Genomic DNA, 17,453 nt, shown 5'->3' on the forward strand with positions numbered 1-17,453 from the left:
GCTTGTTTTGTTAATAAAAACTCTGTGTGCTTTCATTGGATAATGGCTCTGTGGTGGTCTTGATTGGTGTTCTTGCGACCTGGGCACAACAGGAAGGACATCATTTTAACTAGCCCTGCATGCTGTCTGTCTAAGGGCTGTGACATCATTGCAGATATTTCCATTTTTAAGCTTTATTTTATTTTGTGTATATCGGTGTTTGCCTCCAGGTGTTTGTACAGAGTACTTGCAGAGGCCAGGAGAGAATTACAGGAGATGGTTAGGTATAAGGAAACCTGTGTCCTATGTAACAAGCTGGTGCTGCTTTTAACTTTAAAGCTATCTCTCTAGATAATTCTTTTTAAAATTTATTTTCATACATTTTAATAAATATGTATAAAATCAATTTCCCCCTTCCTTGTCCTCTCTCCATCCCTTCCCAAATTCTTCCCTTCCAATTTCTTCCTTGTTAAGCATTTGACAATAAGTATGCACAAATATATGAATAAAACCTGCTGAATCTATTTCTGTTGGTTGTGTTTATATATTCAGATCTGAACACTTTATGTTGGATATATAATTAGGGAGCTAATCCCTGCCTTAGGCTAATTCTTCCACCTGCAGGAGAATTTCACTATTTACTGAGGAACAGGAGTCTGATCTTCAAGTGATCTAGGTGCCATGGACAGGAAACATTATTAAGACTAGAAAACATTATCAAGAATAGTAAATTTGAGGTGGTAAGAACCTCCACTAACAATTGCTGGTACCATGATGCTGAATTTTTGGAGCTGGCAGGAAGATTATAGACACTGTTCTGAGCCAATCACAGTTTCTATTTGTTTGGTGGTCCTCCCACCATACCCCATTGACCATTCTTATTTTGGATGACTTTGAAAACCTGAAATTTTGACCTCCACATTCTAAGTACCATGATTACAGGCCTGAGGCACCATGTTAAGCTTAGGTTGCTTTAAATGCATTTAGTGAGGCATTAGAATGATGGGATGATTTACATGAACAATTATACTTAACTATAATCAAAAACTACTTATCTCTGTGAGCCTTGGTTTCACTGTCTGCAGAATAAGGAAAGAACTCTTCTAGGTCATTGTTGAGTTATAACAGTCTCAATAATAAAGAAAAATAAATTTCTCATAGTTGGAAAACAGCAGACATTAAGGCAGGAAAGCTACATTTGATGTGAACATTTTTCTGTTACTGGAGATAGGACAAGAACCTATACCCTGGCTACTCTAACTTGGAAGCCTCAGCCCTTCATCCTCAGTAAGCCAATTAAATGACACAAGTTATCCAGTGAGTTACATGCTCAACTATAATGCAGGCACTCTGGAAGCAAGGTGAACAGATCTCTCTGATGTCCTAGGATAGCCTAGTCTCTAGTGTGAGTATCAGGCCTTCCAAAGAATTATAGTAATACTATTCTTTACAAAATAGAAAACAGAAAAGCAGGCTGGAGAGATGGCTCAGAATTTAAGAGCATTGACTACTCATCCAGAGGACTTGAGTTTAATTCCCAGAACCCACATGGCAGCTCACAACTGTCTGTAACTCCAATTCGAGGGGATCTGACAATTTCACACCAATGCACATAAGATTAACTTAAATAAATTATTAAAAAAAGAAAACAGAAAAGAGAAAGGGAAAAAAGCAAATTATTAATGAAAAATTAAAACATGATATTTATTCAAATTGACTAATTTGGAACAATAAAAGAAAATACAGGGTAACTAACCCATCCTTGGGGTCTTAAAAGGATTAGATAGAAGGCAAATGTTATGCAAAATTAAATAATCTAATGAAGCCATATAATGAATTTTTCCCATCAATGAAATCCTCCCATATTCCTATCTGGAGGATTCAAGTCTTTTCTCACAATGAGATGCCCAGTATAATTAGAATTTCATGTGGTCTACTGTTTCACTAGTTGTAAGCCAAAGGGAGAGGTAAGGGTCTCCTTAGAACACCCTTATTCTTAACAGAAATGTAGGTTACAGGGATTGACAAGGTGGGGACTGAGGAGTTTGAAGGCCCAAATGAGGATGACAAAGTGGGGCCAGCAGGAACTTGTCACTGACAGCTACATGTAGATGTCAAAAAAAGGAAAGACCTGGAGGGCACTGATTCACCACAACTGAGTAAATACAGAGAGCATAATAGCCAGCTTGTCTTCAGGTACGCCCTAAGCATTCCTCTCTGGTCATTTGATCCTGGGCTTTCACACCCAAAACTCTCTCCCTAATGACTTTTTCATATGCTATAGCTTTTTGTAAATGCCTAATTGTCCTACCTTCTGTTGTGCCCAGATCGTGACCCCCAGAGAGACCACCAAAAACAAGCATGCTGGAATGCAAAAGCAAGGTTTAATTCTGGATATCCAAAAGCAATACAAGCCTAGGCAGGGACTTCGTCCAATACATCCAACGCAGTGGAGGCTGAAGGAAGTGCCCACCTATCTGCAAGCTCAGCTTTTAAAGGGAAAAATCACAAGGTTACATCATTTAGGGGTGCTAGTATAGGTACAATTCTGATTGGCTCTCTTCTAGGAACTTCTAGAAATTATTTCTAAGGGAGTGTTTGCCTGCCACCATTTTTCATTGGCTGCCCTCAGGTGGGGGCATTTCTGTGGTCAGTTACCCTGGAAACCAGGGAGAGGACATTCCATAGTCCGGCAGGCATTACCTCGTGACTGTCTTGTGACTCTGTACTTTTACACTTCCTGGTTTCGGGAATCTGAACTGACTGGTTTCAGTAACTAATGGCCTATTCCTAAAAGGAGAAATCTTAGGCCTTAATTTTAGGGTAAAGCATTTTGGTCTTATTTCTAAGATGGCTCATTTTGGTCTCACACCTTCAAGTAATTTCTGTTTGTGTCTCAGGATTTTCTGACAACCCAGATGTCATCTGGATTCACCACCATCCAGGGTTCTTAACTGAAAGTTTTAAAAGTGTCAAGAAAACAGAATACCATCCCATTCAGACAAGTCAGTCCTCATGCCTGCAAGTTCCTCTTCTCTCCTTACAGGGGGCATAAACTCGAGCATGGGTCCCCGTGACAATTGTCCTCATGGGCTCACATTGCTGCTCATTTTTTGGCATTAGAGATAAACTAAGACTTCTGGCTTTGATCAAGTCATCAGACAGTTTAAAGATTTGTCAGTTACTCTCTTGAACATTTTTTGTACTCTTCCCTCATTTTCTGGAGATTTGGGCTTGGGAACTTCTCCAAGAACCATGTCTATGCTAGGGTTGGATTCTTTCAATCTTGTATTTCTTTTGGGTCATCAGGGCTGAGGTAAAGATGAAATCAGGATCATCCATCACACCTTACTGCTATGACATATTCATGGGGCTTAATAGATGGTTTAACTCCTGAGAGCACTGGCTACTCATTCACAGGGCCTGACTTTGATTCCCAGCCTCCAAAAGACAGTTTACTACTTTCTATAACTATAGGCACTGGGGAACAGACACTCCCTTTTGACTTCCACTGTTACCAGGCATTCACTTGATATACACACAGGCAAAACTCATACACTTAAATTAAATTTCCTACATTTTGAAAATAACATATCCAATGTCCAGAACAGCCAACGCTTTACTTTACTTCATACCTGGGAAGTCCTGCAAACAAAGACTACTCACATTCTAATGGCAACTGTTGTTAAGCCAAAAGAAGCAATGGATTAGAACACAATGAAGGTTCTATGGGAGGGGTTGGAGGCAGGAAAGACAGTGGAAATAATGTAATTGTAATCCCATACATTCTGTTAAAAAGTTGATACAGACTTTATGGCCATTTGTTTCAGAGACTAGTGATTTGTATTAGAGCACACCAAGTACTACTAACACCATTTCTCTTGGGGTGTACATCCTAAACATGTAAAACACACTTATATTAGACAGGGTTACACCATTTTATCCCATTTTGTCTATTTACTTTGAACTGGTGTAACTACAGGAATTTGTTCTCATGAAAATTCAGTTATTTGTCCACATTTCTGATTGCCTTGTCTGTGGACCCAAGAAATGGCCAGTCAGAATATTTATTTATGGTCTAACATTCACTACCTCACTACCCATTTCTCCTATCAACTGGTGTCACAGCAGGAAGGCTATCACCATTTTTCTTGTTCCTCCATTTCTGTGCTGTGAGTATACCATGTTTAATGTAAACAAATGAACTCAATTCTTATACAGGTCAAAATTCACTAATAAATTCACAATAAAATCTAGAGAAGTTGGAGGATACTCATTCACTAATCTATTTTTCTTTTCCACAGTCCAGTCAAGGCCCAGCCAGGAAGTAGTTTCAGCACTGATTTTACAGCACTGGGCGGTAGAGACAGGATAAGCAATTCTTAATTTTATGGTGTGAGATAAGCCTGAGCTACAGGAATCAATGATGTAAATCAGTGGTTCTGAACTTTACGAATTCTGTGACTCTTTAATACAATTCCCCATTATGCAGTGATGCACCTATCTATAAAACTATTTTCACTGCCTGTTCATAACTATACTTTTGCTACTGTTATGAATTATATAAATATCTGTGTTTCCCAATCATCTTAGGCCAGTCCTCTAATACAATCATTTGATCCCCCAAATGGAGCCATGACCAGGGTTGATAACCACTACTCTAAACTGATATACATAAATAGATAAATAAGAGCACTTAAGAAAAAATGGAATGAAATTCTTAAACTGAGAAACATTGAAAAATAGAAAAAAACATCAATGCATTTAAAGAAAATGAATTTTTAAAATGATAATAACTGATGTGTTAAAATGATAAAAATAATTAGAAGAAAACGTAGCTATACTGACTTTGAAATGGAGTAGGTACCTCCATGGTAAAGTGAATAACATTAATAAGAGATTGCATGACTTTGTAGCATGTTAGTCTGTAGATTTAATTCTAAACGGTGTTATTAAATAAGAAACACAGAGTCAAATGCAGAGTTAAAAGCCCAGAGATCAGAGAGCATTAGCCAAGAGCTAAGACCACCTTCTTACCACTCACTGTTGCTGCCATTCTTGCCATGAGAAAAGACACCTACTTCCTGTGTGTCTGTATTTTTATTGACTTTCTTTCTGCTTTCTCATTGGTTCTAAACACAGCTACATGATTTCTTCATCACTAACTGTCTATACAGACCTCCAGGTCTCTATGTTTGGTACTTGCATTAAAGGTGTTTGTCACCAAACTGGCTATGTCCTTGAACACACAGACTCTGCCTGCCATGTGATTGGGATTAAGGGCATGTGCTACCACTGCCAGACTTCTGCTTAATTGTTTGCTCTTAGCTCTGATACCCAGGCAACTTTATTAACATATAAATAAGATCACATTTCAGCTCCAATAAAATATCACCATATTTGCCACTGAGTGTTGTAAGAAGACACAGAGTTAAAGTCATTGGCTTATGTTTCAAACCTCTGAGCTTGCTTAACTATGTCAACCAGGATTGCATAGATTTGCACAGGGAGTTTGCTAAATGGAACCAGAATACTTAGTAATTCAAGCTATTCTCCCTAAACTGTATACCCACCAACTCTGTTTGTCTTCATTCACATGGAAGGAATTAATACATGAAAGAACATTGCAGAGAAAGTCACTCTCCATGTCCCACCAGTCCTTCTTTGTAATGAAGAACCCTGATGCTCACTGAATTTCACTTCAGTTGTGATCTAGCTATTGTCTAGTCTGTTTCCCTCTGCAATGTACACCGTACACTATTCTTCCTTTTCTGGTCTGAAGGGAGAAGCCACGGTACATATGCAAATACTTTCCATGTTTTGCAGTGGACAGTGTACTATGTGACTCAAATTGGTCATTTTAGAACTCCTGACATGTAATCCAAGACTTTAGAGTGGTTAGTCAGAAGAATAGCAATGGCAATGTTCTGTCAGTTTACAAAGAGGGTTGAAGTCCACCTCAACCAATGTAGGAGCCCTTGACTCAGAACAGGTTTTCAAAAGGACTGCAAGACACCCCTGTTCTAAAATTAATATACCTCTATGGCACACCAGGACTTGATGTTGGCTGTGACCTTGTAATAGTCATTTGAGCAGCATTTAGAAGCCAGTTTTTTAATAATGGGATGGGCCTTTCTGCTGGTTATAAACCAGGGCTGTCTCCTTTGTTATAGGAATGTAGCTGGTTAATCCTGGAGAAAAAAAATTTATAAATTATCATACTAATCTCTGACAGGCATGTTTAGCATACTACTTATCTTTGGGGTATTTGTAATGCAGCCATCACTTACCTAAATTCTACTTTGTGAATTAATGTTTCCTAATAACTTGTAGGATGTTTTACCATCAATTCTACTTTTCTACATCACATTTTAGCAGTGGAGTGCTACTTTAAACAGGAGATACTGTTCATGAGCTCCATAAAAATCCAGATGGATCCTAAACCTAAATGTGAAAAGTTCAAAGTATGATACTTCTGGAAGATATAGTAACACAGTTATCTGTGTTAATCAAACCTGGGTTCCATAGTGACAACATAAGCACTATGGTGCTGGCATTTCACAGTGATGTCAACTACAAGATTATTATAAAGCACAGTCCCATGCCCAATCCTCTGCACAGATGTAGCCAGCAGAGTGAAGTTACACAGAGGCTGGCAGCCAGCCCAGGGATTTCAAACACAACCCAGAACCACTCAGAAACCCACTGGAACATGCAGGATGAGCAGAAACATGCTGCACCATGAAGGACCATGCAAGAACATATGGAATTCTACATCCAGCCATGTTAGGACTTACCAAACTGGCTTCCATAACTGTGATGACCATTTCTCCCTATCTGGGAACTGCAGACCCTCACTCATGATGCTGTAATTTTCCAGCTTGCCCAAGCTCTCTGCTCAGTTGCCTGAAGCAGCTCTCACAGAACAGCACAAAAAAGCACTGGCATCAACTCCTTTTCAATGCCAAGCCTGAAACTGGTGACCGGAAGGACACTTCACAACTTCTGACTGACAGATTGCCTGAAGGACATGATTGGCTAGTGAGGCTTGAATGACAAGAGCACCTCACAAAGGGTTACACTGGGCTTAAAGACACAGCACAATGGTTCCTGATCCTGTCTTCCATACCAGACAAAGACTTGTTCTGACCTACTAGGGATTTGCATTTCAATAGGATTTGCCCCTAGCTCAAATAGCAGACCCTGCTCTTTCCTGCCCTTCATTGGCACATCCCCTTTCTCTTCCTGTACAAAATGTGATTAGTTACATTGTACAGCACACTGTACTATGTGGAGCTGAGAGATTCTCTGTCACACTTATGGAAGGGTACCTGGAATATTAACAAATAAAGAGACATTGAAAGACACAAAAGCAGATGTTTGTTAGGAGTCTTCACACTGAGGTCAGGTGAATTCTAAGTACTTTTAATCTGGTAGTCACAGGGACTATAGAAAATCAGAAAAAAAAGCTGGAACTAGACCACAAACAACATAATAGGTCTTTCTCCCATCAGAAAGTTGGATGATGGCCCCATTAATTAAGGAATTTTATTCCTGAAATTCAGGGAAATGTGTTGGCAAAGTAAGTAATAATAAAGAGTAGTCTTCATGGAAAGTTGAATACTTACAAAATAATAGGGCTAGGATGAATATCTTTATGCACATCATTGTCAACCATCACATCTTCCTTTGTGGACAGGTGAAAAAAAAACACAACTGTATTATTCAAGGTTTCCTACATGATCAGAACTTGTGCAATGAATCTCTCCATGTATGTAGAAAGCTGATTTAATAGAACATCTCACTATCTGTGGTCCAGGTAGTACAACAATTTTTGCCTGTCAATGGAAATTTGAAAAGTTTAGTAGTTGTTCTGTTCATGAGGCTAGATATTTCAGTTGGCCTTCAGTATACATCAAAATAAAGATAAAGCACACTCTAATGCTGTTAAAGGAATGAACTTGTAGCCAGTGCTAAGGCAAGCAGGCAAAGAAAGAGACAGAGCTTCTTCCTTCAATATATTTCATATATGGAGACTACCTTCTGAGGTACAATCCAGATTAAATGTGGATCTTAAACTTTGTTCCATTATTTTGGTGTTTTCAAGACAGGGTTTATCTGTGTAGCCAGCATCAATCCTAGGAAATTCCAACTGTTTCTGCCTCCTGAGTGCTTGGAGTAAAGGTGTACATAGCCACCAAGCAGCTGAAATTGGATTTTACCTCAAACGATCCAAATTAAAAATGTGTCTTTAATTTCAAAACATTAAAAGAAAATCTCTAACATGTATATCCAATGCTGTGGGATGTTTTGTATGGCAAATGTGTTGCTCTGATTGGTTAGTAAATAAAATACTGATTGGCCAGTAGTCAGGCAGGAGGAAGTATAGGCGGGACAAGGAGAAGAATTCAGGGAAGTGGAAGGCTGAGTCAGAGACACTGCCAGCCACCATGATGACAAAAAGTATGTGAAGATGCCGGTAAGCAACGAGCCACGTGGCGAGGTATACATTTATAGAAATGGATTAATTTAAGCTGTAAGAACAGTTAGCAAGAAGCCTGCCATGCCCATATAGTTTGTAACCAATATAAGTCTCTGTGTTTACTTGGTTGGGTCTGAGCAGTTGTGTAACTGGCAGGTGAGAGAGATTAGTCCTGACAGTGGGCCAGTCAGAAAAACTCTAGCTACAACCCAACTCTTTGGATTTTAGTTAATTCCAGATATAGTCAGTTTGACTACCAGAAATAACCATCACAACAGCCAAGAATGAGAAAATGAGAAACATTTCTTACCTGAAGGAGGCAGAGAAAGCATGCTTTTCCTAAACAAAGGAAGTATGTGGATTTTACTTAGGAAGGTTGGACATGTCCAGGTAGAATTTTTCCTATTCCTAAACAGGTGAGTAAACAAATCCACTTCTGAACATGCTCACAATGTAAAAGCAGAGACATGTAGGGGAACTCTTACTGCAATGTTATGCAGAGACATATGTAAATTATAAAAAAAAATGGAATGAAATGCCTCTGGTATATTCATCTTGTACCAAAATGTCTTAGCTGAAAATTAATAAATGGCACAGTGAAAAAATATTGCTTTGGAACATTTGCAACTTGTCAATCTTGATGCTCTGTCTAACAGATAACTGTACAAATACCATTCTCACAGATGGAAAAGACAGAGAACACAAATACAAAAAACTGCAAGGAAAAGTCACTCAACAGCACTGTATACTCTGCTCTTAGATGAATAGTTACAATGAACTATATTAACCTTAGAATGAAGCTGCTTTGGTCTCTGAGAAGGCTGGCTCAGTGTATGGACACACCTCCTTCTATTCAAGACCATAGGGACATCATTTTAACTAGCCCTGGTTGCTGCCTGTCTCGGGGCTATGATATCACTGTAGGAAATTGTATTTTTCCCTTTTTCTAACTTAAAAAATAAATTATATGGCTGTTTTCCATGCATGTGTCAGCGCACAGTACTTACAGATGCCAGAAGAAGGGAGGAGATGCCTTGGAGTGGAGCTAACTACCATATTAGTTTTAGAAATGGAACCTGAGTCAACTGTCACAACAGCCAGTGCTCTTAATTGCTGAGTGATCTCTCTAGCCCTCCTTTCACTTAAGCTTTATTTCCATCAAGTATTAATTAAAATGTATTGTATCACTTCCTTATTTTATCTTTTCATTTATTCCCTTCACAAACCCCTTCTAAATTCTTTCTTGTTAGGTATGAGTGAATAAGTATGCTGAAATTCATGAAAACAACCTGCTGTATCCATTGTTGTTTTTTATACATATATGGATAATTGACAGATTATGTTTTATTAGACAGATAATTAGGGAGCTCATCCATGACTTATTCTCTCAAATGGAGGAGAATTCTACTTTTCAAGCAGTATCATGTGTACAACCCTGACTAGGCTGCCTTGGAGAGGAAATACAATCCAGACTAGAAAACTGAGGGTAGTAAATACTTAGGAGTTAAGAGCACTGAACATTCTTTCAGAGCATCCAGCTTCCATTCCTTTTACATATTGAAGCATCTCTACTATCTGTAACTTAAAAATCAGCAGTTCTGCTGCCATCTTCGGACTCCCTGGCCACCATAAGTTGAGTAGAATTAGACCATAAAAATATTTTTTAAGCTGTGTGTGATAGTGCATTCTTTTAGTACTAGCAATCAGTACATAGAGGAAGAAAGATTGTTGTTAATTTCCCAGGGTGTGTTACATAGTCTACACATACACACACACACACACACACACACACACACACACACACACACACACAGAGCTCATGGGCTATTCACTATTATTGATTGACTGAGAAAGAGAAAACTAGGGCCAGTTGGTGGTTGTGTACATCATGCAAGCACCACCCAGAAGTGGACAGCTGCAGCATTTCAACAACACATTGGAACAGGCCTGAAAGATATTGGTGAAGAGTGAAGGGGGCCCAAAACAGCTTGACCACATAGCTGCCATGACAGGCTTAGGGACCCAGGCACAGCTGCCATGAAAGCTTACTGGTAGGCAACATCTGGATCCATAACCTGATACCACCCAGGGATCCATTCAAGGATGGTCCAGCAACTAAGGAAAGTACCTGGCATTCCAATGATTCCAACCATTTATAAGAATAGATAAAGATGGCCAGATGTTTGTGTGAGGGTGTCTGGCCCCCTAGAACTGGAGCTACTGATAGTGTGATCCACCATGAGGGTGCTGAGATTTAAATACAGATCTTCCAGATTAATCAGTGCTCTTTAACCATTGAGCCATCTTCCCAGCCCCACCATTTAGTCTGTTAACTACAATTCTAAATGGTGGCTTTATAACTGGAGAGAGTTTACTTTCTCCTTCCTTGGCAATTGATGTTGGTCTATCCCTTTTATGTATCAATTTATTGAGTATTTGAATTTTAATAGATTAAAGAACAAATGCCTACTAGATTAAATTAATAAATATGTAGCTTTATACTAAGTAACATGTACTTATGAACTTGATTAAAATAAATAACCTAATCTTTCTATGTATCTTAGGGCTCATACTCTTGTCTAAATTTTTCATCAGAAATAACATCTAACCCTATGCTTTATTGTTTTCCATGCTCTTTAGCTTTATACAATGAAAGGGTATTTTCTGCAAATCTGCATTAGCTGGTACTGAAGTATTTGCTAAGAGTGTTTCAGATGTGTAGTTAGAGTATATATCAAAATTTAGAACATAAAAGCATAGAAATTTAATTGACGGGGAGCCCCAGTGTGTTAGTCAAGGTTCTCGAGAGTCACAGAACTTACGGAATGAATTTCTCTCTCTCTCTCTCTCTCTCTCTCTCTCTCTCTCTCTCTCTCTCTCTCTCTCTCTCTTTCTCTCTCTCTCCCTCTCTTTCTCTCCACCTATCTATCTATGTATCTTGTTAAAAACGATAAGCAGCACTGGCTACCATTTGGAAAGTTTATTAAGCATGAACCCTGAGATAACCCAGTATCATAGCTTTATTAGGAAGGGTGGGGACATAAGAACCAGGCCTTCAAAGGGAGCATATTCAGGGAGCAGAGAGAGAAAGAGATAGAGGTAGTAGGGGCAGCAGAAAATAGAGAGAGGAGGAGGAGGGGTCTGAATCTGGCTTTTAAGGGTTCCAGTCAACATGCACAGGCAGGATTATGGAGCGATCCCTTGCTTATGCTGATTATGTGCCCATGCTATCACCAGCATGAATTGAGGATGTAAGACACAAGACCCTTTGCTTAGTTCCTGAACATGTGCAGCCATGCTATATCTGTTTGTACATACATATGTGTGTGTGTGTGTGTGTGTGTGTGTATATATATATATATATATATATATATATATATATATATATAGAGAGAGAGAGAGAGAGAGAGAGAGAGAGAGAGAGGTGGGAATTTATTGGAGTGCCTCACAGGCTGAAGCCAAAAAATGGTAAGGTATGAGTGGAAAGTTGATGAATCTAGTTGATGCTCAATCCCACTATGCTGTCTCAGCTATTTTTTTTTAATGCTGGAATCCTAAGGAAGTAGGCTTCAATGCCAGTGAAAGAATGAATGTTCTGTCAAGGCATGTGAGAGAGGACATAATTTAATACATAATCTTCCTTTTTCCCTTGTCCTTTCTGCAGAATGTATGACCCAGATTGAAGGTGTTTCTTCCAGCCACAATATCTGGATTAAAGATGTCTGTAATCTAGCATCAGTATCTGGATCAAAGACATGTTATCTTCTTGCCTCAAGGTCCAGATCACAATTGTTCTGTCCAATTCTGAATTATATCTCAAATATAGTCCAGTTTACTACCAAGAATAGTGATCACAATCCACCCCTTGTCAATTTGACAATTGTGTCATAGTTAATTTTTAAGTGAAAACAATAATCAGGTCCTAACTTTGCCTATACATAATACAACTCTAACATATGCAACTGCAAATGCATTATATATTTAGAATAGTGGCAATGTATATTGTGAGATATCTTTCTAGTATCTCCAACTTACATCTAATAACAAATGATATTCTCTTTTTATTTTTTTAATTTTAGTGAATTTATTCTTTAATTATACTCATGATATTCATTAATTACACTCAAGATATTAATTGCATTTGTGGTATTCATTGATTACATTCACAGGATTCATTCAATATTTATATTTACAAGATTTATTAATTACATTAATTTTATTGATTTATTACTTTCATGATATTATGTCCTGATACTACTGTCCATTTGTGGGGTTTTTGCATCACACAAAACAGAGATTCTATACTTAGGAAATCATTGCTCTATATTCCTTTCTTCTCCACCTTGAATTACATCTAATATTTCTGTCTCTATGAGTTTGTATATCCTATATATTATATGTAATACAATTCTATAGTATGTGTCCTTTGTTTGAATGTGAAAACATTTTATGTACAACAGCAAGAGAAATAATACACAGATAGCCTCAACATACAAACAGGTTATAATTTAAAAGTCCAATGTTATTTTAAACAGTAAAGTATTTTCTCTTCAGAAAATAGTATAAATGATAACATTTCCCAGTAAGCCCTTATAAGCCAAATGATAGTGGAATTATGCATATAAACATTGATTAGATTCTGGGACATAGAAGAAACCTATCTTCACCTGTTAAGAGAGCTATGCTTTACTTAAGTTGTGTAAATGAGATTCCTACTCATTTTCCCCTTCACTGTTTGATTTACAGCAGACATTTTTCTATAGGCTGGTCCATAATCTATAAAGACTTTAACCTCCCCTCCTGAAAATACAGCAAGCACATTCTTTCAACAGCTTGATATATTACAAATTCTTACCATAATAGTGAAATATTTCACTAAAGCTTGCCCAATGATTGGGCAAAACCAAAACTTATGATAAGCCACATTCATCCTAGGGTCCTCCCTGCTGGGCAGACTCCCTGGATCTGTGGGTTGCAGTCTGATTTTCCTTTGCTTATATCAAGTATCCACTTATGAGTGAGTGCATACTATGTTTGTCTTTCTGAGTCTGGGTTAACCTCACTCAGGATGATATTTTGTAGTTCCATCCATTTACCTGCAAATATCATGATGTCATTGTTTTTCTCTGCTGAGTTGTACCCCTTTGTGCATATATACCACAGTTTCTCATGATTTTGAATACTACTGATACAAAAAGAGGCTTTACCATTCTTATTATATTCATAGGGTTTCAATTCATTATATGTTGTTTTATGCATTTGAAGAATATTATGATGTGCAAAGGCTTTACCACACTGATTACATTCATAGAGTTTCTCTACAGTGTGTTATTTTATGCCTTTGATGATGACTATGATAACCAGGCTTTACCACACTGATTACATTGATGGGGTTTTTCTACAGTATGTGTTCTTTTATGTCTTTAAAGACTTGTGACATTCAAAGGCTTAACAACTTTGATTATATTCATAGGATTTCTATGATGTATGTTCTTTTATTATTTCAAAGATTTTTTGATATTCATGCGATTTAGATCCTGTATGTGTTCTTCTTTGCATTTCAAGATAAGTGTATTGTGCAAAGGCTTTACCACACTGATTACATTCATAGGGTTACTCTCCAGTATGTATTCTTTTATGCCTTTGAAGTGTTTTGTTACACAAAAAGGTTTTACCACATTGATTACACTCATAGTATTTCTCTCCAGTATGCAATTTTTTATGCCTTTAAAGTATTTTGTTACACAAAAAAATTTTACCACATTGATTACATTCATAGGGTTTCTCTCCAGTATGGGTTCTTTTATGCCTTTGAAGAGTACTGAGACATAAAAAGGCTTTATCACACTGATTACATTCTTAGGGGTTCTCTCCAATATGTGTAATTTCATGCCTTCGAAGACTACGGTTTTTTTGCAAAGGCTTTACCACACTGATTACATTCATAGGGTTTCTCTCCAGGATGTATTCTTTCATGCAACTGAAGAGCATTGTGATGAGCAAAGGCTTTACCACACTGATTACATTCATAGGGTTTCTCTCCAGGATGTGTTCATTTATGCCTTTAAAGATGAGTCTGACATAAAAAGGCTTTTCCACACTGATAGAGTTCATAGGGTTTCTCTCCATACGTGTTCTTATATGCCCTCGAAGATGACTGAATTGTGGAAAAGCTTTACCGCACTGATTACATTCATAGAATTTTTGTCTAGCGTATGTTCTTGTATGCATTTGAAGACTTTTGTGACATGCAAAGGCTTTAATACTTGAATTAGATTCATAGGGTTCCTTATAGTAAGTATTCTTTCATTCCTTTGAACAGTACTGGGATATGCAATGGCTTTAACACATTGAATGTTTACACAGGATTTCTCTCCAGCTTGACTTCTTCCATGACTTCAAAGATAATTGGCATATGTAAAATGATTAACACATTCAATACACTGTTGAATTTTTAATTCTGCATGAAGTAATTTTACAATTAACTGTAAAGTAGAATTAGATATTAGCAGTTTATCACTGTTTTTACAATCATGTTTTCCTCCTTTATTAAGAGGTTTTCTGCATCTTTGAAGATGTCTTTGATGGTAACATTCTTTATTACAAGATTCACATTTACAGAATCTTTTTTTTATATGAGTACTTTTAGATATTTAAAGAGAACTGGAAAAACACAGTTTTTTTTACCCATATTTCAATCATAATTTTTCCTATACTCTGAGTCATAAATTTGCTAAGTGAACTAGGACAAACAGGGGTATTTACTCTCTTCTAGTACTCATAAGACTTTTCTACTTCGTGAATCTGTTACTGTATTAACAATGAAACTAAAAAACCAATTACTTGTGTACTTGAATCAAATTTAATAAGTATACTTAACATGGGGATTGCTATATATCTTCAAATTGTTCTGAGACAGAGATATGGGATATATTTTCATATCCTTACACTGATATGACTTGAATCTAGAGTGACATATGATATACTGAGCAAAGGAAGAACAATAAAAGGTTTCCATTGTGAATAGATAGTTTGATTTTCTGTCCACATTGACCTGTGTTACAGGGATAAGCTTTCTCTGTGACAATTTTCTTGACTTTTGACTCTAACTGCACCTCTTACTAAACAGCACAGTCACAACAGTTATATGAATATCTCTGTTATTACTATGGACTATTTGTATATTAAAAGGTTTTTGAGATATACTTATCACCTCTTAAATATGTAAACATTTTGTAATATGAGTAGTATGAAATAAATGGATTGATGGTTCTACAGCAAAGCACTCATGGTAGTATGATTCAAGACGTGATATCTTAAGGAACTGTTTCCTTGCTTTCTTTCTTAGAAGAATGGTATACAAATGCAGCTCAACAACATGAAATTGAGGTAAATGTATTTGTGAGAATTTAACAATTATCACTGTAGTTTAAGCTGTACTTATTTACTGTTGCTTTTGTTTATAACTTACAGGACACATTACAAATTCTTCACAGGTACATTTGTATCAGTTTGCACATGAAAATTACCTTTCATGTCTTCTAGAACTTTGACAATGTTCTTCATTATTATGGTCTTCCCAACTGTATCCTAGAATAGAGTATCACAAATTATATGTTATATTTTTGACCATTGTGTAAAATTTTAGATACTATGTGCAGTCTACCTTAGAACCATACCTGAGCTGTTTACCTCATTCTTCTTTATCAACTAAATTACAGAAGAACATGAATTATCAAGGATCAGATGTCCCCTTATTTTAAAACATGAAGAAAAATTCTGTCTTACCTGTAGTGGTGATGTTCCTGTAGGTCTCCAGCATTACATCTTTGTAGAGATTCTTCTGGGAAGGATTCACCAAAGTCCACTCTTCCCAAGTGAAGTCTACATGCAAGTCATCATAAGTCACTGCTTTCTAACATATTTCATTCATGTGTAAAATAGACAGCATAATATTGACTACATTGTAAATATATACTTCTTTGACACTAGAGTCATACAGTCTTGGTATTCTCTATACCTATTTAATGACATAGAAGTTATAACATAATCACCAATTCACATTAGAAAGAAATGAATAAAATCTCTGACATTTCTATCCCCTTGGAATAGAGTATCATCTTGCCAGAGAAATGCCTATTAACAAAAATAGAAACAAATAAATAGATCAACAGTACAGAGTACACATGAGAAAAATTGTATGGACAACTAGTAACTAGAAAAAGAAAAATAAGATGGACAAATGGGGTGTATTGCCTCAGGTCTTTAACCTCAGCACTGAGAATGCACAGGCAGGTATGACTGCCTCTAAATTGAATGTCATTCTAGTCTATGCAATCAGGTCCAGGACAATCAGAAGGACATATTAAGACCCTGTCTCCCATGAAAGAATCAGTCAAACAAAGAAAAGGAGTTAAGCATACGTTACTATTCTGTATTAATCTTCCAGAAACTTGAACTGTCCTAATTTAACCTGTAACACCAATAAGATTTTACTAAAAGTCACTGTGTTTTTAAACATTTACAAATGGACAGACGAAAACAGTAGCAATATAAATGGTTAGTAAACAACATTAGTAAACAACAAAGGGCAAGAGAGATGACTCAGTAGTAAAGAGCTCTTACTGATCTTGCATAGAGAATCTATTGCCATTATTTAAATGGGGGATCACATCTATCAATTATTCCATGTTCAGTGTTTCTGATTTCATCTTTTGATAACTGTGAGGACCAGGGAACACCATGGTACATATCAATGCATAGAGGTAAAAATTTCATATTCATTTAAAAACAAACACAACAGGCAGAAAGAGGGTCATGCACCTGCAATTCAATGACTTGGAAGGCACAGGCTATATTAATGTCATGAATACATGCCACCCCAAGAAGTAGAATGATACTTTCTGCCAAATTTTAAAAATCCAAAATATGAGTAAAACTCTGTACAGCAGCATATAGTTGACATGTACAAAAACTTACATTCCAGGCCCAT

The 17,453-nt window shown here is 37.0% G+C and overlaps 1 protein-coding gene across 1 annotated transcript; it reads right to left on the reverse strand.

Annotated features, from left to right (window-relative positions):
- Positions 1 to 14,188: 14,188 nt before the first annotated feature.
- On the reverse strand, positions 14,189 to 17,453 carry LOC131900919 (zinc finger protein 431-like). Its single transcript, XM_059252236.1, has 5 exons — positions 17,441 to 17,453; positions 16,462 to 16,481; positions 16,250 to 16,376; positions 15,991 to 16,051; positions 14,189 to 14,270 (listed from the first exon to the last, which is right to left on the reverse strand). Exons 1-5 carry the CDS (start codon positions 17,451 to 17,453, stop codon positions 14,189 to 14,191), a joined length of 303 nt encoding a protein of 100 aa, XP_059108219.1.

Source organism: Peromyscus eremicus, unplaced genomic scaffold, assembly GCF_949786415.1.
Source record: "Peromyscus eremicus unplaced genomic scaffold, PerEre_H2_v1 PerEre#2#chrX_unloc_1, whole genome shotgun sequence".
In the NCBI taxonomy this organism is placed as follows: domain Eukaryota; kingdom Metazoa; phylum Chordata; class Mammalia; order Rodentia; family Cricetidae; genus Peromyscus; species Peromyscus eremicus.

Excerpts from the sequence above, each read along its gene's own strand:
- LOC131900919 (XM_059252236.1), bottom strand. Across the intron at positions 16,377-16,461 it reads GTATAGAGAATACCAAGACT|AAAGCAGTGACTTATGATGA; the intron begins GTATGACTCTAG and ends GAAATATGTTAG. Across the intron at positions 16,052-16,249 it reads CAGGAACATCACCACTACAG|GATACAGTTGGGAAGACCAT; the intron begins GTAAGACAGAAT and ends ACTCTATTCTAG.